The sequence below is a fragment of the Salvelinus namaycush genome, chromosome 17, assembly GCF_016432855.1.
Source record: "Salvelinus namaycush isolate Seneca chromosome 17, SaNama_1.0, whole genome shotgun sequence".
Taxonomy (NCBI): Eukaryota; Metazoa; Chordata; class Actinopteri; order Salmoniformes; family Salmonidae; genus Salvelinus; species Salvelinus namaycush.
In genome coordinates this window covers 9018929-9044170 of record NC_052323.1, presented here as the reverse complement: position 1 = coordinate 9044170, position 25242 = coordinate 9018929, and the positions used below count along the sequence as shown (strand labels likewise).

Here is a 25242-nt window from a genome sequence, read left to right as displayed (position 1 = left end):
TTTACCGTAAAGCGTATAGCTAAATGACGTAGTAAATGCTGCTTAGCCACTCTGTTTACAATTTTGCGAAAAAACGAACGATGTATTGAAATATATATTATATAGCTATGTATGGTATGCTTTTAGTTGTTAGCTACTTACAAAAACACAGCATGTAGCAAATATGTCCAAATAAATTCGAAGTACTAGTGTATTACGGTGTTTATGCAACTTCAGTGTTGACTTTTATGTAACCGGCGAGTAAATTCATATTTCACGGACGCGTTTTCATTTAAATATATTTAAAGGCTTTGGTAACATGGCAACGCTTACTCGCAAACTATTACCTCTTGTAAGAAACGCGCTTTCAAATCAAACGCGCCTCGCATACGCACATACAGGGTCAATGAGGGATGTTCGAGCATTCACATGCTCAGCAAGCGTGTTACAACTACAGAATGAGCATGGGACAAATGCCCATGTTTTGACTGGGAAAGTGGACAGATTCGGCGGAGTGACAGTGAACATCGGTGACAGTGATTTCCCGTCGGATATCAGCGAAGGAGTATTTAGTAATCTACTGCGAGGTTAGTATAGATAGATAGATAGATAGATAGATAGATAGATAGGTCATTGGTGTAGACACTGAATGTGTAACGTTAGACATTGCATGCAGGCACCTTCTTGACTTGGACAGAAAAGAAGCAAACATGCATGACATGCAAGAACCTTGAAAATGCATGAAACAATGCATATTGCCTTATAGCCCAGCTAGTTTGAGGGCCAAAGAGGGCACACATCCTGGTTAATAAGTCATGATGCACAGTACCAGCAGTAGGGGAAACAATCAATGACTCAGTGGCACTTGTTAAAAACTAATACAAATAATTCTGAATCAGATTAATTCTAATTAATATTAGACTTTGATAAATCTACACGGACATTGAATGATGAATCTAGTCAGACATGCTCATTGACACCCTCCGACTGATGTTTTGTTTGTTTTTCAGACTCTTTGGCTCAGTGGAGGACAGAGGGCCGGGTGGCAGTCTGGCTTCATGTGCCCATCTCTTTGAGCCGCTGTGCCGCGGCAGCTTCTGCTCATGGCTTCACCTACCATCACGCCAAACAGGACCAAGCCATTCTGGCTCTGTGGCTGGGAGATGGGCAGAGCAGGCTGCCTGGGTTTGCTACTCATCAGATTGGAGTGGCAGGTACCCCAGGTCTACTGTCCTGACCTATATCACAGATTCATACTGCTCAGGATCAGGTGTTAGGTTCAGACCTCTAGGTACGGTGTGCTTCAGGTTTCTTGAAGCCTTCTGCACACACTCTCATGCCTTACTTGTGTAAAAATACAGGTAAGGCAAACCATCAGTTATTTTCACTTGTCACTGGATGCACTACAAATCTAGTTTGTGTTTGAGTTGCAAACAATGTCTGTGATAGAGAACATTTTGATGGCAGATTTTTTTAAATCACCACCAGTCAACCACCAGGTGGCATGCTGTTGACTTTATTCCTCCCCAAAAGTGGACGCAAGCATGTCAGAACATGTCTGTGGAAAGAGGATGGCCAAAACCTGGTGCACATGGTCTGATGGCATGTTTCCAACAGTGACTTTGAATACCCCACCATTTATTTCTTCCACAAATTGAAGAGTTTTTGTACTTGATGAAGAGTATTTGTACCAACACAACGCACATAGTTCCCAGTGGTGGAAAAAGTAACTAATTGTCTTATTTGAGTACAAGTAAAGATACCTTAATAGAAAATGACTCAAATGAAAGTCACCCAGTAAAATACTACCTGAGTAAAAGTCTAAAAGTATTTGGTTTTAAATATACTTAAGTATCAAAAGTAAATGTAATTGCTAAAAATATACTTGATCAAAAGTACACGTATAAATCATTTCAAATTCCTTATTAAGCAAACCCGACTGCACAATTTTCTTGTTTTGTTTAATTTACGGATAGCCAGGGGCACGCTCCAACACTCAGATATAATTTACAAACGAACCATGTGTTTTAGTGAGTCCGCCAGATCAGAGGCAGTAGGGATGACCAGGGATGTTCTCTTGTTAAGTGTATGAATTAGACCATTTTCCTGTCCTGCTAAGCATTCAAAATGTAATGAATACTTTTGGGTGTCAGGGAAAATGTATGGAGTAAAAAGTACATTATTTTCTTTAGGGATGTAGTGAAGTAAAAGTTGTATAAAATATAAATAGTAAAGTACAAATAACCCCTAAAAACAACTTTAGTACTTTCAAGTATTTTTACTTAAGTACTTTGATGGTTCCTTCGTTACCTCACTTAAACAGCAATTGAACCGTGAGAAGATCCGCCTATTGTGTGTTAGTGTTCTCATGATACCAGAATTTTGACTTTAACACCGAATACAGGTTTACTATCACAATACGCGATACCATCACGATACTCTATACTAAAACGATACCACGGCGAAAGAAAGGCATATTAGCCAAAGTCACAATGGCACTTGATGCAGTGCTACTGCTCTTTTCAATCGTTGGGAATCTTTTGAGTTTAATATCCTTGCATTTTAATTGTTTTACCTCAAAAATGTTCTGAGACAGCCATGTATGCATTAGTGAATCAATTATACAGTCATACAATCAATTTGACTTTGGTAAAAACAATCTAACTACATAACAAAATAATGGTAATTTACTTGAATGGTAAATCTCTTTTATAAACTGGGTAAATCAAGATGTAGCCTAGGCCTATCCACAATACAGGTCAATGCATATTCAATAGGAGTGTGTGCATGCATTGAGTTATTGAGACTAATTTCATGGGGCTACATGAAATCATATACCTTTCTACTGGCAATTTGGCCCACTCTTCAGCACCAAACTGCTCTAAATTTTCAATGTTTGAGGGGTGCTCCCCACCATCTGCTGTGGGGCAGCAGGTAGCCTAGTGGTTAGAGCGTTGGACCAGTAACCGAAAGGTTGCTGGATCGAATCCCAGAGCTGACAAGTTAAAAAATCTGTCGTTCTGCCCCTGAACAAGGCAGTTCCCCGGTAGGCTGTCATTCTAAATAAGAATTTGTTCTTAACTGACTTGCCTCGTTAAATAAAGGTTCAATTAAAAAAATTCAGCTCTCGCCATATGGATGTGATTCAGATCGGGACTCTTCTCTGGCCACTCCAGAACAGTCTTGTTCTTGAAAAAAGCACCCAGGAATGTTATGTAGGTTTTCTGTCTTTGTCCTGCTGGAAAACCAAGACTGTTTTTGGACACTGGGTTGAACCGAGACATGCTCTTCAACCGATCGCTGCCTGCACCTGCATGCCCGTCCAGCATCACTACTCTGGACTCTGACTTAGAATATGTGGACAACTACAAATACCTAGGTGTCTGGTTAGACTGTAAACTCTTCTTCCAGACTCACATAAAACATCTCCAATCCAAAGTTAAATCTAGAATTGGCTTCCTATTTCGCAACAAAGCATTCTTCACTCATGCTGCCAAACATACGCTCGTAAAACTGACCATCTTACCGATCCTCGACTTTGGCGATGTCATTTACAAAATAGCCTCCAACACCCTACTCAACAAATTGGATGCAGTCTATCACAGTGCCATCCATTTTGTCACCAAAGCCCCATATACTACCCACCACTGCGACCTGTACGCTCACGTTGGCCTGCTAGGTAAAGTCCCGCCTTATCTCTGCTCGCTGGTCACCTTAGCTGCACCCACCCGTAGCACGCGTTCCAGCAGGTATATCTCACTTGTCACCCCCAAAGCCAATTTCTCTTTTGGCCGCCTTTCCTTCCAGTTCTCTGCTGCCAATGACTGGAACGAACTACAAAAATCTCTGAAACTGGAAACACTTATCTCCTCACTAGCTTTAAGCACCAGCTGTCAGAGCAGCTCACAGATCACTGCACCTGTACATAGCCCATCTATAAATAGCCCAAACAACTACCTCTTCCCCTAATGTATTTATTTATTTATTTTTCTACTTTGCACCCCAGTATTTCTACTTTGCACACTCATCATCTACTGTCAAATCTACCATTCCAGTGTTTTAATTGCTATATTGTATTTACTTCACCACCATGGCCTATTTATTGCCTTTACCTCCCTTATCTCACCTCATTTGCTCACATTGTATATAGACTTATTTTTCTACTGTATTATTGACTGTATGTTTGTTTTACTCCATGTGTAACTCTGTGTTGTTATGTGTCGAACTGCTTTGCTTTATCTTGGCCAGGTCGCAGTTGTAAATGAGAACTTGTTCTCAACTTGCCTACCTGGTTAAATAAAGGTGAAATAAAAAAATATAAAAAATAAATACAGAGAAGAAAGTCGGCCCGAGAATTGAACCCTGTGGCACCCCCATAGAGACTGCCAGAGGTCCGAACAACAGGCCCTCCGATTTGACACACTGGACTCTATCAGAGAAGTAGTTGGTGAACCAGGCGAGGCAGTCATTTGAGAAACCAAGGCTGTTGAGTCTGCCGATAAGAATGTGGTGATTGACAGAGTCGAAAGCCTTGGCCAGGTCGATGAATACCGCTGCACAGTATTGTCTCTTATCGATGGCGGTTATGATATCGTTTAGGACCTTGAGCATGGCTGAGGTGCACCCATAACCAGCTCTGATACCAGATTGCATAGCGGAGAAGGTACTCTGGGATTCTAAATGGTCGGTAATCTGTTTGTTAACTTGGCTTTCGAAGACCTTAGAAAGGCAGGGTAGGATAGATATAGGTCTGTAGCAGTTTGGGTCTAGAGTGTCCCCCCCCCCCTTTGAAGAGGGGGATGACCGCGGCAACCTTCCAATCTATGGGAATCTCAGACGATACGAAAGAGAGGTTGAACAGGCTAGTAATAGGGGTTGCAACAATTTCGGCAGATCATTTTAGAAAGAGAGGGTTCAGATTGTCTAGCCCGGCTGATTTGTAGGGGTCCAGATTTTGCAGCTCTTTCGGATCATCAGCTATCTGGATTTTGGTGAAGGAGAAATGGGGAGGCTTGGGCGAGTTGCTGTGGGGGGTGCAGGGCAGTTGACCGGGGTAGGGATAGCCAGGTGGAAAGCATGGGCAGCCGTAGAAAAATGCTAATTGAAATTACAAAAAAAAAAATGTATGTACTTGTAAGTCGCTCTGGATAAGAGTGTCTGCTAAATGACTTAAATGTAAATGTAAATTCTCAATTATAGTGGATTTATCGGTGGTGACATTGTTTCCTAGGCTCAGTGCAGTGGGCAGCTGGGAGAAGGTGCTCTTATTCTCCATGGACTTTACAGTGTCCCAGAACTTTTTTGAGTTTGTGCTACAGGATGCAAATTTCTGTTTGAAAAAGCTAGCCTTAGCTTTCCTAACTGCCTGTGTATATGTGCAAGGCATCATGATATCAGCAGATTATCAGGTGTTTTGGAGTCCAATGTTCAACCCAGTGTCCAAAAACTGTTTCCATTGAAGGCTGTGGGTCATCCAGCAGGACAACGACCTCAAACCCACATCAAAAACCACCCAGGAAAGATTCAAGAAGAAATACTGGACTGTTCTGGAGTGACCAGCCAAGATTACAGATCTGAATCACATCCATAACCTATGGAGAGAGCTGAGAACAGCAGTTGGAGGGCACCCGACAAACATTGAAGAATTAAAGCAGTTTGCTGATGAAAAGTGGGCCAAACTTCCAGTAGAAAGGTGCAGCAAGCTCATTGATGGCTACAAGAAGCATTTGTCTGCAGCTATCTTGGCCAAAGGCTGTGTAACCAAGTGCTTGCTCTGGGGTAACTATAATTTTGTCCGTGCCATTTGTCTTTATTTTATCAATTAAAATTGTGAACTTAAGTTTACCAAAATAAAATTGGTTCTTCGGTGTTAAAAATCCAATAACACAGCAGTGACCAAAAGTTTTTTTTTTTTTTTTTAGAAGAAATGGGGAATTATTCAATAAAGGTACAAGGGTGCCCATATAATTGGTCGGAACTGTATGTCAGACCACTTGTTCATCGTAGGCGTAGCACACACACCCCGCATGTGCAGTGACTCCACACCAACCTACCCTACGGAAGAACAGTCTCACCCATAGAGTATATCAGTATCCAAGCTGTCAACTGCAGCAGCCAATAATTTTACATGACCCACAATTCCCCTCTGTTGATTACTTGGTTTGCTGCCTCATTCCCGAGCTTACGGACGGACCCAGTCTGCATTTGGAGGAAACTTTTCCCCTCCACAGGCTAACCTAATGATGACTTTTCAGTCTGGTACCCGGGAAATCTCTTGTGATGTGGTTGGCTGGGGATGACATCAATTTCCACACGGAAGGCCAAGTTGAGGATTAGACAACCCATCCCTCGCCACACATCTGGGAAATTCATTCAAGGACTAGATGGTGTCCTGGTGAGACGCCAGACGGAAAAATAAGGGCCCATTTCCTTCCCCCCGGAGCTGTCAACAGAAGCAAATAGTTGGCCGTCTTAGTCACAACCTGTTGGAAAAAAAGTTATTTAGTTGTCAAAAAAAGACTGCTCCCACTAGGCCGAATGGGATGGCAAACATTCCACAACTATTGCTGAGTCACCCTTTCTGTTTCACTATAGACTATACTTGTTAATTCCTTGTAAAAGGCACTGTGAAGTTCGTAGGAGCACATCAAATTTGGTGTCAAATTGATAGCTATATTTTTGAGAAAGTGAGGCATACATACAAGCAAAGGCTTTGATTGCTGGTCAAAGAGATGGAAAGGGGGTCTTAGACGACATCTAGCAGCAACAGTCTTAAAAGGTATTAGAAATACATCAAGGTAAAGACCCCTGCCAACTAATATCAACATTTTATATTTTGTTTTTTGCTGAAATTATTTGCCTTCTGTACATTTAAGAATTATTGCCTAGTGTCATTCTCTTACCAAAAACCCACATACAGTGCCTTGCAAAAGCATTCAGACCCCTTGGATTTCATAAAATGTTGTTACAAAGTGGGATTAAAATGGATTTAATTGTCATTTCGGTCAACAATCTAAACAAAATACTCCTAATGTCAAAGTGGAATACATTTTAGGATATTCATTTTTTATTTATCTTTAAAAAATACATAACTAAAATATAGTCATTGCATAAGTATTCAGACCCTTTGTTTAGGCAAGCCTAAATTAGTTCAGGAATAGAATGTGGCTTAACAAATCATGGACGCACTATGTGTGAAATAATAGGGGTAGGCATGATTTTGGAATGACACCCTTCTTCTGTCCCCTTTCCATCTGTAAGGTCCTTCAGTCAAGTATTGAAAATCAAGCACAGATTCAAAGACCAGGGAACTTTGAAGGTTAACATGGTAGATGGGTAACAATAACAAATCAGTCATTGAACATCTCTTTAAGCATGTCCAAGTTAATAATTATGCTGTGGATAATGTATTAAACCACCCAGACACATCAAATATACAGTTGTCCTTCTGAACTGAGCTGCAGGACAGGAATGAAAGTCCCCAGGGATACGGCGCAGGCCTATGCGCAAGTGTTCAAAAATACAATTTGCAGGAAACACCGTTCTAAAATGCACACTGCACATGCGAGCAGATTCATGGACAGAGATGGAAATATCGGTTAGAAATGTAGAAAGGGGGAGATCTAAAGATGCAACAACTATCACGGGTTGCTAATATGACTAGGATAATGCCTTTGGCTGCTAGGCAATTCATTAAAGTTTAAAACCAATAGAACAGGAGAGTGCATATGAGGAAGTCTTTATAAAATAATTGGCATCAGAGTTACCAAAAAATCTGTGACAAAATGACTGCAACTGAATTGGCTACAATGGGAAATCATAGTAGTCACAAATCACAGTTTGGTCCACTGTTGTTACTGTCTTCCCTTCCACTGGCATACTGTTATGCTCAGCTCATAACGGTTTTCTTTCTGTCGTCTAGTGGTCAAAGCAAGAGTGTGAAAACAGTCTGGAAACCCCTACCCCGCTCTCTCCAGTTTATGTCACCTCTCCCGGCTATTACTGACACCTACCCACGAGTCCCCTCTTTCCATTTACTGTAACCAGTCCCCTCACAGACCATTGCAATTTGGTCAGTCCAAATCTGAACCAATCTTAGACGTCTATTTCATAAGTTTGGACAGCACAGTACAATACAGAAAAGTAAAATATAGGTCAGTACAGTATAACTTACTGTAGTGTACTGTATTGAACTCTACTCTACTTTGAACTCTACTCTACTACAGCTGCACCATCGAGAGCATCCTAACTGGTTGCATCACTGCCTGGTGTGGCAACTGCTCGGCCTCCGACCGCAAGGCACTACAGAGGGTAGTGCGAATGGCCCAGTACATCACTGGGGCCAAGCTTCCTGCCCTCCAGGACCTCTATATTTGCCTTGCCCGCCCCTCTTTTACACTGCTGCTACTCTCTGTTGTTATCATCTATGCATAGTCACTTGTAAAACTCTATCTACATGTACATATTACCTCAACTAACCGGTGCCCCCACACATTGACTCTGTACCAGTACCCCCTTGTATATAGTCTAGCTATTGTTATTTTACTGCTGCTCTTTAATTACTTGTTACTTTTATTTCTTATTCTTATCTTTATTTTTTTAAACTGCATTGTTGGTTAGGGGCTCGTAAGTAAGCATTTCACTGTAAGGTCTACCTGTTGTATTCGGCGCATGTGACTAATAAAATTTGATTTAATTTGATGTCCAAACTTGTGAAACATGTAAGTCTGTGAATGGCACAGATTTGATCTTGTTTGGGGGTGGAGCTCATTAAAATAATAACCGGGGTGTAGAATAATACATTTTTCTACCTGTACCTAAACTCGGCAAAAAAAGAAACGTCCCTTTTTCAGGACCCTGTCTTTCAAAGATAATTCGTAAAAATCCAAACAACTTCACAGATCTTCATTGTAAAGGGTTTAAACACCGTTTCCCATGCTTGTTCAATGAACCATAAACAATTAATGAACATGCACCTGTGGAACGGTCGTTAAGACACTAACAGCTTACAGACGGTAGGCAATTAAGGTCACAGTTATGAAAACTTAGGACACTAAAGAGGCCTTTCTACTGACTCTGAAAAACACCAAAAGCAAGATGCCCAGGGTCCCTGCTCATCTGCGTGAATGTGCCTTAGGCATGCTGCAAGGAGGCATGAGGACTGCAGATGTGGCCAGGGCAATAAATTGCCATGTCCGTACTGTGAGACGCCTAAGACAGCGCTATAGGGAGACAGGACGGACAGCTGATTGTCCTCGCAGTGGCAGACCACAATGTAACAACACCTGCACAGGATCGGTACATCCGAACATCACACCTGCGGGACAGGTACAGGATGGCAACAACTGCCCAAGTTACACCACGAACGCACAATCCCTCCATCAGTGCTCAGACTGTCAGTAATAGGCTGAGAGAGGCTGGACTGAGGCCTTGTAGGCCTGTTGTAAGGCAGGTCCTCACCAGACTTCACCGGCAACAACATCGCCTATGGGCACAAACCCACCGTCGCTGGACCAGACAGGACTGGCAAAAAGTGCTCTTCACTGATGAGTCGCGGTTTTGTCTCACCAGGGACGATGGTCGGATTTGAGTTTATCGTCGATGGAATGAGCGTTACACCGAGGCCTGTACTCTGGAGCGGGATCGATTTGGAGGTGGAGGATCCGTCATGGTCTGGGGTGGTGTGTCACAGCATCATCGGACTGAGCTTGTTGTCATTGCAGGCAATCTCAACGCTGTGTGTTACAGGGAAGACATCCTCCTCCCTCATGTGGTACCCTTCCTGCAGGTTCATCCTGACATGACCCTCCAGCATGACAATGCCACCAGCCATACTCCTTGTTCTGTGCATGATTTCATGCAAGACAGGAATGTCAGTGTCCTGCCATGGCCAGCGAAGAGCCCAGATATCAATCCCATTGAGCACGTCTGAGACCTGTTGGAACGGAGGGTGAGGGCTAGGGGCATTCCCCCCAGAAATGTCCGGGAACTTGCAGGTGCCTTGGTGGAAGAGTGGGGTAACATCTCACAGCAAGAACTGGCAAATCTGGTGCAGTCCATGAGGAGGAGATGCACTGCAGTACTTAATGCAGCTGGTGGCCACAGCAGATACTGACTGTTACTTTTGATTTTGACCTCCCCTTTGTTCAGGGACACATTATTCCATTTCTGTTAGTCACATGTCTGTGGAACATGTTCAGTTTATGTTACTGTTGTTGAATCTTGTTACGTTCATACAAATATTTACACATGTTAAGTTTGCTGAAAATGAACGCAGTTGAAAGTGAGAGGACGTTTGTTTTTTTGCTGAGATTATTTAGGATAAATCACCATGAAGATAATGACATTTATAATTATGCATTTCTGTATAGTACAGATCAGAGACCCATGATGTCATTCTGTTACTGGGTGTTAATTCACTTCACTTACTGTAATTCATTAACCACAATTTAAAAAAAATCTAACTCAAGGTTTCATGTCATAGCTGATACCCCATTCTTTCTGCAGACATCTTTTAATCTTAATTCAGAGTAGATGTTTGGAAAACTTGGTCACACAAACTGTATCTCACCTTTTATTTAATCAGGAAAATCCATTTTACAATTGAGACCTTTTAGTCTGTAATCACAAGCCAAGGTGGTTTATGATGGTCCAGAATTATCGGTGTACTACCTCACTATAGGGGAATGGATTGTCCTCCTTGCCAAATTAGAGCGAGAGTTGGTACAGCATAACACATTCACAGCAAGAGCAATCATTTCATGATTATTGCAGGTTTCTTGTTGTCTAAATTTCTAAAAATGTAGCCTCAGAATACAGTCAACATTTCTCTCAAGTCTCCGATTGTTTTTTGAGTTGTGGTGGTGGCCCCTCTCTCTGGCAGCATAGCTAAAGTCCAGCCTCAGGCCACTCACTGCTCACTCCACATGGGTCAGTTTAATGAAACCTTTCATGTTCTCTCAAACCCAATAATTACCGCTCAACTCAATGCCAACTGGTTTCTAGTCAGTTTTCTGGAAGCTGTCTTCAAAGTTCTTTGGCTTACACACCAGCAATGATTGAATAATTTGCTTAATAACACTTTCATTATCATGCTGTTATGTTGGTATTTACTGTAGTGTACCTGGCTAGTAACTTATTTAATTTTGTCTATAAAGGTGCAGTCGTTGATGAGTCAAATGGAAAGGTTCTCGTTGTTCAAGACAAAAACAAGGTATTGTACTGCTTCTCTGTATTTTATCATAAAGGGGGACTGAACTTCCTGATTGGCCTCGTTTTTACTTAGCTTTCTCATGATGAAATGCAGCGGCCATGACTGAAGCCAAACGAGTTGTCTTGGGTGTGTGGTTTAATGTGGGTGTCTCTTGTGTGTATGTTCACATGTGGCAAGCGTTTGTACATTCTCTCAGCCAAAACAGTACACAGTTAGTCACTCACCCTTCTAGATAACTTGAAACAGTCTAACCAGGTCTTTTGTTGGTTTGACTTTGGATAGCCTATCTACGGGACTAGTTAGGGACCATCAATAAATTACACTTTGTAAATGGGACAATATTTTCATGTTGCACACCTTTTAGTTGTCTCATTAAGTGCTTTTAATATCTGTATGTGAATTTCTACAATTTATAGTGTGTTTGAGGTTTTTAAATCATTGAAATTTAGAGCTATTGACATTTAGAAATATTTTCCCATGTACATTGTGTAATTTACTTGATGGTCCCTAACTAGCCCCCATAGGGATATTGAATGTCAAACCAAATTGACCGTGGGCATTATAATTGGGTCGTGTGCAGCTGCGCTCCGAATTGATTATTACTTTGGGCAGGATGAAATAAACCCAACCCAAGGAAAACTGTTACGGTATCCCATTTTTTTCCTAGTTATCTCGCAAAGACTGACGAGACTGACTTTATGACCAAAAATATCCTATTTACACTTTGTTCTAAATTTGGACTCTAGATAATCCGTTTTCTACCAGATAAATTATTTATTGCCTTCAGTTGCTTTTAAAATGTCCATATAAGGCAACAAAAAAAGTTTTAGTTTTTTAGTTCACCATTGCAGAAGAAAAATCGACTTGTATTCTAGTGATCTAAATGGTGTCTATCTAGGGAAGCAAAGCTAAACCATTGTAAGATATATTATGGAAAAATACAACTTTTCAGTCACAGTCCAACCTCTGGACCTCAATGTGCTTCATCTAAGTCTCATAATCCCCAATCGACACAGAGGGGTGAATGGCAGTAGTTGTTTCCTTCCTTCCCACTGCTATGAATTGGTCTCGTTATGTCTTTATTTAGGCGGTTTTCCTGGCGTCTGCTGCCCCTCTGTCTGTCCCTCTCCATGGGGAGAGTTATTCTCCTCTCAGACTTTACCTTGACTTCTGCTGCGGCACCATCTCACTTAGCATAGCTCCTCACAACATTACGCAACCTCAAGCAAACATTCTTAACCCATGCCGAGTACGCCACACAACATTTCATACATTACAATAAAGTGTGGACGCAAAGAATTCCCCTGTATTTCTAAAGCAATTTGCAGTGTGGAAGAATCAAAACCTCACTCAATGGCAACTCTTTGGTTGAATATTTATCTGTGTTCCCAATCACTACAATAGATATCAAGAGTGGTGCTTGCGTGTTAGTTATTTTAGGAAACAGCAGCGAGCAGTTAGTGTTTGGGAAGTGAGAGGAGTGTTTTTTTAATCTCCTCTCTCCTCCTCGTCATTTACTGGAAGAGGGCCTCATGCACTCTGTCTGGCCTTTGGCCATCAGCAAAGTTTGGCAGGCTAAGCCCATCCAGAGCCGCTCTGGGGTTGTGTTTCCTGAAAGTGAACCCCTCTGGTTCATTATCACTGACTCCTGCACCAAGACAGCAAATGAAAGGGATGCTGGGTAATTGCATTGTAGCTAGGTGACTTGTGGCTGAAACAAGATACAATTTGCCGTGTTGAAATCTGATGAAGTAATGTGTAATGGGTTGATGTATGTTTTTAGAACAATAGGAGTCATTGGTTGTTTACGATTAAGAATTACGAGTGCAAGTTAGTCATGGTTCTTATTTGCTAATCGGTCCATTTGTTGTTATTCTTTTTTTACTTATCTGCTCATAGCCACGCTCTCCACATGAATTCAATACCTAGACTGTATCAGATTACCCATATATAGAATCACAGCCACATTGCCAGAGCACAATTAGGTAAACCACACAAAACATGGTGTATATTGTTAAATGATAAGTTTATTCTTACATTTTCCTACATTGTTGTAAAACAAGTAGCTCCAAAAATAAAACAATTGTTTTTCAATAGCAAAAGTATATTTTGAATAAAAAATGTATCAAAAACTACAATAAATGTATTCAATAACTACATAATTTAACCAGCAGCGATCTGTCTTTAAATATATTTAAAGAGTGGTGAAAACACCAAACTTAATTGCTTCTATTTTTTTCAAGAATAGCATACAATCACATCAAAATGAATATTAAACTCATAGGGAAGATCTGAGTGCCTAACTTATAACATCAATGCACACATTTTACGAAAGTGTGGATTTAAGTTTGGATTTGGCCCTATGCACATACAGTTGTAAAATACTTATTAATGCTGAAGGACACTTTCACAAATAAAATACTTGAATGCAGCCCAAATTTGAGTCCTAATACAAAATGTATTGTTGTGACTTTATTTCAGACAGTAAATGCATGGAAGTTCCCTGGAGGGCTCTCCGATCCAGGAGAAAACGTTGGTGAGTGATGCAACCACAACTTCATAATCCTGTATAGTAACTGACTGTACACAATACATTAAGGTATACCATACACAGAGAAACAGCCATCTCAGACCTTCATGTGAGCTACACTCAAGTATAACAGTATCTAAACAATTTTACTTAAAACAACGACTTCAAATAAAACTTTTACTAGTTACAAGTTCAACTTGTTTAACTTTTTGAAGCAGCTTTGATACATAGACCCACCCTCTGAAGCAGCGTATGTGACTAAAATACATAAAATAGATTTTTTTAACCATTTCATTTTCATGACTTAATGTTCCATTTTTGTACTTGCATGCGTATCGTACAAAAAATGTTGATAATGAAAGGTCAGTTATTCTGTGAGCATTATCATACAGTCAGATAGATATACAGTACTGGAGTTTTCTTGACAAAGATTTTTTAAAGAACAGTACAAACATAAAATCCATGTATCCTCATCTTTTTTTCCCCTTTCCTTCATTCTCTTCAAGGCACCACTGCGGTCCGAGAGGTCTTTGAGGAGACTGGAGTCCGCTCTGAGTTCAAGTCCCTTCTGAGCATCCGGCAGCAGCACAACCACCCGGGTGCTTTTGGTATGTCCGACATGTACATCATCTGCCGCCTCAGCCCTCTCACTCATGACATCAACTTCTGCACCCAGGAGTGCCTGCGCTGCGAGTGGCTGGAGCTAACCGAGCTGGCCAAGACACACGCCACAACACCCATCACTAGCCGCCTAGCCAGCCTCCTGCTTCACGGCCTAAACCAGGGCTTTGACAAGATTGATCTGGCTATGGAGGAGCTGCCAGCTGTCTACTCAGGGAGGTTCTACCAGCTGTACCACAGGGAGCTGCCGCAGGTGCTAAAACACAAGGCCTGAGGACAGGGTCCGGCCTTACTTAGCACAACGATGCTAATTGCACTAGCACGTCAGTGCTTGTCATATTAGTGTGTGGATGGTGTTCTACCATAATACTAGGAAGTGTATATTTATGGCAGACTGGAATATGTTTTTATAAACTGTTACTAGGGAAGGAGGGTGTAGCAAATGGTACCGATGATGACCACTGTAAAGGACATTTTGCACAAATCACAAGATGTTCCTCGTCTGTAAAAAATCTAATAAAAATACACAATTTGAAGAAATTGGCAACTCTGTTTGGGAAGAACCTCAGGGCCACTAAGTTCTAAAATCAAACAACTCATTTATATTTTAAGATAGAGAGGTAAAATATGTACTAGGTCTACTGTTTGTCTTGCAATGAGTTTAGTGTAATGGTGTGCTCGATTTAGCTTTGCCAACCCAATGTTCTATTTGAAGGTTTTATCAAGTAAAGTTCTGGGCATAAAAGCTGACCTTTACTGCCGTGCAGTAAAACTTTACTTTTTAAAGCCCAGAACTACTAAGTGGCATTTCACTTTTGTCTAAAATGATGTATTTCAAAATTGTTAAGAGGAAAAATAAGCAAATTATCAAAGTACAATACAATATTTGAAGCAGCCTTAGTTAAACTCACATTTATATAGCTGAATGGCGAAGGTGCATAAAGATGGAGGAATTCAGATATGACATTGTTTGAGCACTATCCAGAGTTTTTAAACTACGGTGCGTGACATGGTTCAACGCACCAATAAATCAGCACAATCTACTTTTTAGTTTTTTCAAATTGCCGCCTTCTTGGAGCTAGAATTGGTATCATGTATACTGTACTAATGCCAATATAAAAAAAATAGTAAATGGAGAGCACTGTACAATACGGCGAATTTAGCATATTAGGTGTTTGTAAGTACACGGAGGGCCAGCAAAAAATAATGTAAAAATACATGGGGGCCACCAACTTTATGCACCTTCACCATTGATTGAAATGCCTGCCGTTGAAGAACCCAACTACAGGGATGATGTCACTGAGGATGAGTGAGCTCTGTCTTTTTCATATCTCGCTGAGTTTTAAGATGAGTAAGACAAGGTGAGCTCAGCTCAGCGTCTGGCTGACATGGGGAGAAAGAGAATGGCTTTTTGGCCCGGTCCAGTTTTGGATCCTGACTTGTACTGGCCAGTCCTTTTCAACGCCACATACATGTCAGGGTACTTCCGAGAGCGGTAGGTGTTGTAGTTGTTACTCTCCAACCTCTCCATGAAGTAGCATTCATCTGTTGTCCGTCTCTGAAGAGAGAGAGAGAACGAAGGAAAAACATGAATTTAATATCTAGAGGTTCATTTAATACACTTGTTGGTCCAGTTGTGTTATTCTTGGATACGCTTGATCCAGTTTCATATTGTATACTGAACCAATGATGAATGTCAATGAAACACTGTTTGTGTTTGTCTTATGCAATGAAACACAATGGTCCGGTTTCCCAGACCCAGATTAATAAATCTACTCCTGGATTAAAAACCATGTTCAATAGGAAATGTTCACCAGTGCCAAGCTTTGGGCAATGATGTTTATTCATAATATTAAACAATAACTCATGTCATGTACATAACTTAGCCTAGGTCCTAGCTACCAGGGGGGGACGTGGAAATACTAACAGTTGTAATGTTAACAAAATGTTTAATCAAAGCTCTGTCTCGGTCCTTATGACATTTAATGAAAATAAGCCATTTAATGTTGACAGCATTTAATATAGTTCCTTTTTACATGCTCTGTGGAGAAAGAGAAAAAGCTTGTAATGTTGACATTTTATTGATGTTGATTCACTCTGTAAAACACCTCAGACCTCAATACCCCCCATTGTTTCAGTGGAGACTCCAGAGCAGTCAACTGCTGTTTAATGTCACACACTAATGAAGATATTCTTCAGTAGTTCAACAGAAATTCTGCCAAGCCAAAGAGGTGTGAATTTCTTTTTGAAGTAACTTAATTTCAAGTGGACAAATCCGTATTCCGTGTTCAATAATAGATTTCCTGTATGTACGTTTTTTCATTACATGAGTATGAATGGGAAAACTCACACTGTTTCCACAATGTGGAAGACCTGATGACATCAATCACATCGGTCTCAAATCTATGTTGCCAGCTGAATTCTCTGCCCATGTCCTATCCAACAAGAGGGGGCCTGTTTTCCATTCAACCATGGCTACCTATAAAGGAGAACTGTTATGGCCTTAACTAACCTGACATGGAAGCATTTCCTGGCACTTACAACAGGCATGGGAGAACCCAATAGGAAGTTCAATTCAGAGGTTAGGGATACAGTAACTGTATTAATTTATATTTAACTCAAATCAATCCCCATGACCTAATATTTTCTAAATATATTGTATGAATATAGTCTATCCAAACATTGACATATGACAGTGATATCATGGAAACTTTGCTCGGGAATAGATATATTATTAGGGGAAAGAGATTTGAGGTGAAAAGAACAATGCTTGTACAGCAGCTTGTGACCCTGTACATAAGACTGGTGAGCGGGACTAAGTAAGGACGAATAATACAATCCCCAAACACATAACAACCTACTTCCAGCAGGCTACAACTAAACTGGAGCTTTCCCTCACCCTGCGAGCAGCTTCTGAGTGATTGACCACATCAGTGACGGTGCAGTGCCTGTAATGTGTCTACCAGTGAGTGCCCAGCGGCTAGCCTGGTTACTCATTAGGAAGTGACAGGAAACACTTCCTGGGGTTTAAATACACTGTGGAGGAGCCCTCTGAACCACGAAACCACATAAGTCAGTCATCGCTGCTCACACTTCTACAGTAGTCCAGAAGTACCTACATTCACTGCTAACACACACTTGGAGAAAAAAAGGGTTCCAAACGTTTTTCTAACAAAAGCATTTTTATCTGAAGAACACTTTTTGGAAAAAGAGGGTTCTCTGTAAGAGTCCCCCCCCCCCCCCTTTTAAATAGTACCTGAGTATTAGTGTTTACATTTTAACATCAGCAGTTTAGCTAATCTGATAAGTTTAAAACGGTAGGTGTGAGAATGTTTGAAACTGTACCTATATTATTGGAATATTTGTGCATGTACACTACATGACCAAAAGTATGTGGACACCTGCTCGAACATCTCATTCCAAAATAATGGGCATTAATATGGAGTTGGTCTTTGCTGCTATAACAGCCTCCACTCTTCTGGGAAGGCTTTCCACTCAATGTTGAAACATTGCTGCTGAGACTTGCTTCCATTCAGCCACAAGAGCATTAGTGATGTCGGGCACTGATGTTGGGAGATTAGGCCTGGCTCACAGTCGGCGTTCCAATTCATCCCAAATGTGTTTGATGGGGTTGAGGTCAGGGCTCTGTGCAGGCAAGTCAAGTTCTTCCACACCGATCCCGACAAACCATTTCTGTATGGACATCGCTTTGTGCACGGGGCATTGTCATGCTGAAACAGGAAAGGGCCTTCCCCAAACTGTTGGGGAAAAGTTGGAAGCACAGAATCGTCTGGAATGTCATTGTGTCAATAATATAGTGTTAAGATTTATCTTCAATGGAACTAAGGGGCCTAGCCTGAACCATGAAAAACAGACCCAGATCATTATTTCTCCTCCACCAAACTTTACAATTGGGACTATGTGTTCGGGCAGGTAGCGTTCTCCTGGCATTCACAAAACCCAGATTAGTCTGTCGGACTGCCAGATGGTGAAGCATGATTCATCACTCCAGAGACGTGTTTCCACTGCTCCAGAGTTCAATGGTGGCGAGCTTTACACCACTTCAGCATGGTGATCTTAGGCTTGTGAGCGGCTGCACGGCCATGGAAACTAATTTCCTAAAGCTCCCGACGAACAGTTGTTGTGTTGACGTTGCTTCCAGAGGCAGTTTGGAACTCGGTAGTGTGTTGCAACCGAGGACGCGGTTCAGCACTCAGTGGTCCCATTCTGTGAGCTTGTGTGGCCTACCACTTCGTGGCTGAGCCGTTGTTGCTCCTAGACGTTTCCAATAACAGCACTTACAGTTGACCAAGGCAGAAATTTGACAAACTGACTTGTTGGAAAGGTGGCATCCTATGACAGTGCCACTTTGAAAGTCACTGAGCTCTTCAGTAAGGACATTCTACTGCCAATGTGTGTCTATGGAGATTACATGGCGGTGTGCTCCATTTTAAACACTTGTCAGCAACAGGTATGGCTAAAATAGCCAAATCCACTAATTTGAAGGGGTGTCCACATACTTTTGTATATACAGTGCATTCGGAAAGTACTCAGACCCCATTCACTTTTTCCACATTTTGTTACATTACAGCCTTATTCTAAAAAGATCCTCAATCTACACACAATACCCCATAATGACAAAGCAAAAACTTTTTTTTTGTTTTCCAAATTTATTAAAAACAGAAAAACCTTATTTACGTACACTACCAGTCAAAAGTTTAAAAACACCTACTCATTCAAGGGGTTTTCTTTATTTGTACTATTTTCTACTCCAGTCTTGGTCTTAGTAAGCAGAGTTGAGTGTGATAGAGTAAAACACTCAAAACCATGCCCATCATTATCATATTTCCCAGCATGCTCTATTGCAGGTTGATTTTCAGAATTGTTTGTTTCAATTTCTGTGTTTTTGTATTGATTGGTCGATTAATGTTATTCTACACAAAGATAGATAATATTTTCAGGAAAACGAAAGGGTTATAATTGGTATACACCAGAGGTGCAGAGACCGATACATAAACCTCAAAGTGCTGAAGAGCCTGTACCAAAGCGAGCGTCTCCTTCTCGTAAGTCCTTCTCATTAGTAGTGTTTTTGATATGAGGCCAATTTCTTTGAAAAGTACCCCGCAGGCTGCTCAACATTGTTATTGTCTTTCTCTCGGAGCACAGACCCTGCACCTACATCAGTGTACAGACAAAACAGAAGCTGGAAATCCGGAGCAAGCAGATAGCACCGGAACAGAGACCAAAAGGGTCTTTGTCTTCTCAAAAGCCTCCTAACAGTCGGGGCTACAACAGAAAACGACTTTCGGACTGGTCAAATTTGTAAGTGGCGCAACAACCTTGGCAAAGTTCTTGCAAAAAGCCTGGTCGTAGCCAGGCATTCCCAAGAATCAGCACAGTTCCTGGCAAGAAGCTGGCACTGGGAAGTTATTGATGGTCTCCACTTTTACCAGGACCGGTCGGACTTTCCCTTGCCCCACCACCTTCCCGAGATATTTAACTGTTGCTCAGGCAATTTTGCTCTTTGACAGGATAACTGTCAGGTTGGCAGCTGCGAAACGCCTGAACAGACTCAATATCCTGAGGGTGCTGGGGCCTGCCAATATTCCTTCAGCCGATCCAACTTGCTAACGTACTTAGCAGCGCCAACACGGTCCACACGTCGACCCTGAGCAAAGGGTACGAGTCCGACTTTGTAACGGCGTGGAGTTTCCGAAAATCAGAACAAAACCGAAGGGACCCATCCGCCTTAGGTACTAATATACAGGGCAAACTCCACGGACTGTTACCATATTGTGCAATGCCGTGCTCAAGAATATACTGTACCTCACTGCGGAGTTTCTTTCTCTTTTCAGGATTCACTCGATAGGCATCTACATTTACTTCACTACATTCCTAGAGAAAATATTGTACTTTTTACTCCATACATTTTCCCTGACACCTAAAAGTACTTGTTATATTTTGAATGCTTAGCAGGACAGGAAAATGGTCCAATTCACACACTTATCAACAGAACATCCCTGGTCATCCCTACTGCCACTGATCTGGCGGACTCACTAAACACACTCCAACAAGTGTTGGAGTGTGCCCCTGGCTATCCGTAAATTAATTTTGGGGGGGAAAATGGTGCTGTCTGGTTTGCTTAATATAAGAAACTTGAAATAATGTATTATTTCATACTTAACTATATTTTTGAAATTACATTTACTTTTGATACTTAAGTATATTTTAAACCAAATACTTTTTGACTTTTACTCAAGTAGTATTTTACTAGGTGACTTTTCTATTAAGGTATCTTTACTTTTACTCAAGTATGACAATTGGGTACTTTTTCCACCACTACTGAATTGGCACATTGAGAATAAACCCTGGTATTCTAAAAAGGCAACATTGTTGCCCTGCTTTTTCGCCGGAGACAAGTGTGCCAAAAAGACAGAATCTCTAAATTACTCAGCCGTCCCACAGACACAGGGTGTCTAGGACTATAATTCTCGCTTCGGGTGCGAGAGGTCCTGGGTTCAAATTCCGGACTAACCCCTATTTTGTTACGTTCCCCAGTAAGAAAACCAAAAATTGTTGCTCAAACAGAAAGAGAAACGAACAAAGAGTCACTGACAAAAACTAAAACAAAAGACACTCATGGGGGTGTCCACTGAAAGTTGACTAGCAACAACAACTGGGACCTAAAAGACCAATTGTGAGTGTCCACTAAATTTGCCCAAGAACAGGCTAACATTAAAGCCCACACCAAGCTTAAAGACAGGAAGCAAACCAAAAAGTAGAGCAAAACAAAAACAGGAAAGATCAGGTAAAGGATTGTTTGTCTAGAAATCAAATCAGAAGCGCAAACTAAAGGTGTTAACCCTACACATCTCTCAAGACAACTGGAGCACTGGGCCAGCCACTGTTAAATAGCACCTGGGACAGCATAGGTGAAACACCTTCCCTCTAACAAGATGGACAAGCCAGCACAGGTGTAACACGTGCTGACTAGTGAGGTGACACCAATCGATGCGTCCTACGTGCTAATGTGCTAAAAGTCAAACCTCATAACATAAATGGAAAAACCAAAACCTGTAACAGTATGACAACATAATATTTGCTTTCAGCATAACTTAATTAAAACACTTTATCTTAGGCATGATACTGTCCCTGTTATAATAAAGCATGAGTTGTTGACCATGACAATATCAAAGCAAATGGAATGGAGTTTCCTTGTGAACGGTGCTGCTTAAAGGAAGGTGAGGCTCACTCACCGTTCCAAACAGTCTTCCATCTCCATTCATGGCCAGATAACGGTTGGCTGAGACCCCCTTGATCACTACCTCCCCCACTGAGGTCGCCTGGAGTTGAAGCTTGACTGAGGAGGGGAAAATGTTTTAGTGTCACAGTAAACTCCATTGATTCTATACTGAACAAAAATATAAACGCAGCATGCAACAATTTCAACGATTTTACTGAGATACAGCTCATATAAGGAAATCAGTCAATTGAAATAAATTCATTAGGCCTTAATCTATGGATTTCACAACTGGGCAGGGGCGCAGCCATGGTAGCCAGGACCTGCCAATCAGAATGAGTTTTTCCCCACAAAAGAGCTTTATTACAGACAGAAATACTCCTCAGTTTCATCAGCTGTCCGGGTGGCTTGTTTCAGACGATCCCGTAGATGAAGAAGCCGGATGTGGAGGTCCTGGGCTGGCGTAGTCACACGTGGTCTGCGGTTATGAGGCCGGTTGGACATACTGCCAAATTCTCTAAAACGACGTTGGAGGCGGCTTATGGTAGAGAAATGAACATTCAATTCACTGGCAACAGCTCTGGTGGACGTTCCTGCAGTCAGCATGCCAATTGCACGCTCCCTCAAATCTTGAAAACGTCTGTGGCATTGTGTCGAGTGGCCTTCATTGTCCCCAGTAGAAGGTGCACCTGTATAATGATCATGCTGTTTAATCAGCTTCTTGATATGCCACACCTGTCAGGTGGATGGATTATCTTGGAAAATTATAAATTCTTACTAACAGGGATATAAATAAGTTTGTGCACAAAATTTAGGAGAAATAAGCTTTTTGTGCATATGGAACATTTCTGCGATCTTTTATTTCAGTTCATGAAACATGGGACCAACACTTTACATGTTGTGTTTACATTTTTGTTCAGTATAGAATAGATCTTATACACTGAGTGTAGAAAACATTAAGAACGCCTGCTATTTCCATGACAGACTGACCAGGTGATAACTATGATCCATTATTGATGCCACTTGTTCAATCCACTTCAATCAGTGTAGATGAAGGAGAGGAGACAGGTTAAATAAGTATTTTTAAGCCTTGAGACATAGATTGTGTATGTGTGCCATTCAGAGGGTGAATAGGCAAGACAAAATATTTCAGTGCCTTTGAACGGCGATGGTAGTACGTGCCAGGCGCAGCGGTTTGTGCCAAGAACTGGGTTTCCCGTGTGTATTAAGAATACTCCATCTCCCAAAGGACATCCAGCCACCTTGACACAATTGTGGGAAGCGTTGGAGTTAACATAGGCCAGCATCCCTGTGGAACGTTTGACACCTTGTAGAGTCCATGCCCTGACAAATTGAGGCTGTTCTGGGGGCAAAAGGGGGGGGTGCAACTCAATATTAGTAAGATGTTCTTAATGTTTGGTACAGTCAGTGTATGTTATTAATGGTGTTGAAAAGAGACGGATATAGCAGACAAATATTATATCAGAGGTCCAAAAATATATTGAGAAAATATTTTTATAAAGCATCAAATAAGCAAGATACTCAAAATATGAAAATGAAATTACGATGTAACAATATTTTTATATTGCAGTAGTGGTTTATTGTAAGTCAAGTATTTGGTTGAGTAGAAGCACCCAGATTATAATACTTTTTGTAGTCAGATAAGCCTACATGTGCTGTGCCAACGGAGCATATTTCAATAACATATTTTTTCGCATAGTTCAAAAAACTAAATGAGTTCCTATCAAACAGGCCTCATAAGGCAAAATGGCAAGACAGTACATTGTAAACGTGTGTGTGTATATATATATATATATATATATATATATATATATATATATATGTATATATATATATATATCAGAGGCATCTGTATGCACTTAGGGTTTGTGTAATGACTAATGTCATGAAGATCCATTCCTCTCTGAATGAATACATAATTAGTAGTTGTTACGTGCAAGGGAGCATGAAAGTTTACTGAACATCTGTGCAATAGGTCTCGTGATCACATCTCTAAGTGAAACTTTCTCTTTCAGCCATGGTTAATTTCATCATCCCTTGCTTTAAATCATACGGAGAATGCAAATGGGCACGTCAACAGTGTTCTATTTGAATGAATGGTCATAACAGAAAATGAGCTTCTCTTCCAGTTTAGTGTATTTGTTATTACATACACTTATAGAATATATGCCTTATTGATTAAAGATAAGTGGTAAAGCACATGATGCCAATTTTTGGGCAGTAATTGAAATGACTAATGTCTGTCTCTCGTCTCCACTCTTAGTAGTTAATTGCTTGTGATTTTGGACAGCTGTTTGAGTGCACCTGTTCCAAGTCCCATCCCTTATCACCCAAGGATCTACTGAGCAGTGCTTCCTGTGATGAAAACCCCCTCTTCGACATGGGCCCCTTCTCCTCCTACCAATTACTGATGCAATCTGAGATACATACATTGAAGAAAAAAACAACTAGATCGTGAGTGATGAGGTGGTTTAAATGTGTCAAGGGCAAACCTTACATATTACTTGTTGCATGTTATAAAGCTAATCAATGACACTCCAATATATATTATACTGAAGTGATAAAAACACAAACCTAGATCCTCAATTACTATCAATGGCCTTTACTTATGTGAACTCAAGAGTTGGTCTATGTATTAATACACATTTCACACGAAAGCTATGTCATATTTTATTTCTGGACATTTGAATTACAAGTGACGTAATAGCAGTGCCTTTTTAATGTATGGCAGTGTTACACACCCAGGTGACTTGAATGAGATCAAAATATACACTTACCACATTCATGAATGCACTTGCAAAGGCTAATGTACAAGAACTAGACAAACTTATTTGATTTGAATGTTGGAGAAGCCATAAACGCATGCAGTTAAATTCACTTTAGTCCTCCATGATTTCCCGGTTACTTCCCTGTCGCCCTTATAAAGCATAAAGAAGCTTTGTCTGCCGTGCAATGGACTGGAACCACTTACTGTGGGGGTCGTTCTTCTCTCGGATCCCGTCCACGCTTCCATTAGAGTTTATCCTCAAGAAGTAGCCCCCGTTTTTACAGTACAGCCTCTTGGGCTCCTTAAAGTTTCCTGGAGGGAAGCCGCCACTGCCTCCATCGTCAGGTGTGGCAGGTAGAGTGGTGATTTCTCCTGTGGCCATCTCTTCCCTTTTTCCCTGCTGCTGCTGTGTGTTAGCAGTGCAGCAGCCCTACGGTGGCCTCACGCTAACTGCTGTTCCCTCCCTCCTCCAGCAAGCCTCACAGAGCCTGATTTTAGTTAACCACCAGGGTCAGATAGTTTGTTTGAGAACCCCCCCCCTCTGGTGCAGCATGCCCTCTACTCCCAAGCCGAGAGGAAATGAAGCGCGAACAACACTTGGAAAGGTGCTTGTTATCCTCCACGGCAAGGTCCACCCCTCTCTGGCCTCTTCTCGTTCCTTTAAGAAAGCCTAAGAGTTGATATTCGAAGGTAGTTTGAATGGAGATTTGCGTGTTCCCCCCTCCATAGTCTTCTTCCTCCACTCTGAAATGTTTATAGCAGGGCAGCTGGCTGAAATCTGGAGGCTTCCCCTGTGGGCCTCAGATAACATGCGCCCTCCAATGCGAGTACAGACACACTGACACTTGCACAAGCCCACTTTGACGTTCTAA

The 25242-nt window shown here is 41.3% G+C and overlaps 2 protein-coding genes across 3 annotated transcripts; one reads left to right on the top strand and one right to left on the bottom strand.

Moving 5' to 3' along the window:
• The first annotated feature begins 12 nt into the window (after nt 1–12).
• Nucleotides 13–16132, top strand: LOC120062264 (nucleoside diphosphate-linked moiety X motif 6-like). 2 transcript variants are annotated; one of them, XM_039012096.1, is made up of 5 exons: nt 13–566; nt 990–1193; nt 11136–11191; nt 13673–13727; nt 14228–16132. In XM_039012096.1, the coding sequence occupies exons 1-5, from the start codon at nt 299–301 to the stop codon at nt 14614–14616; spliced, it is 972 nt and encodes a 323-aa protein (XP_038868024.1). In that variant the 5' UTR covers nt 13–298; the 3' UTR covers nt 14617–16132. The 2 variants fall into 2 exon arrangements, with proteins under 2 accessions (XP_038868024.1, XP_038868023.1); XM_039012095.1 differs by having other exon boundaries at nt 990–1202.
• On the bottom strand, nt 13205–25242 carry LOC120062265 (fibroblast growth factor 2-like). The gene is made up of 3 exons (XM_039012097.1): nt 24575–25242; nt 21599–21702; nt 13205–15900 (listed from the first exon to the last, which is right to left on the bottom strand). Exons 1-3 carry the CDS (start codon nt 24750–24752, stop codon nt 15715–15717), a joined length of 468 nt encoding a protein of 155 aa, XP_038868025.1. The 5' UTR covers nt 24753–25242; the 3' UTR covers nt 13205–15714.

Coding starts and splice junctions, on each gene's coding strand:
- LOC120062264 (XM_039012095.1), top strand. CDS start 299: ATGGCAACGCTTACTCGCAAACTATTACCTCTTGTAAGAAACGCGCTT. Junction 11,192..13,672: donor TTGTTCAAGACAAAAACAAG/GTATTGTACTGC, acceptor ACTTTATTTCAG/ACAGTAAATGCATGGAAGTT. Junction 13,728..14,227: donor CGATCCAGGAGAAAACGTTG/GTGAGTGATGCA, acceptor ATTCTCTTCAAG/GCACCACTGCGGTCCGAGAG.
- LOC120062265 (XM_039012097.1), bottom strand. CDS start 24,752: ATGGCCACAGGAGAAATCACCACTCTACCTGCCACACCTGACGATGGA. Junction 21,703..24,574: donor AGAGAAGAACGACCCCCACA/GTAAGTGGTTCC, acceptor TCCCCTCCTCAG/TCAAGCTTCAACTCCAGGCG. Junction 15,901..21,598: donor ATGGAAGACTGTTTGGAACG/GTGAGTGAGCCT, acceptor CTCTCTCTTCAG/AGACGGACAACAGATGAATG.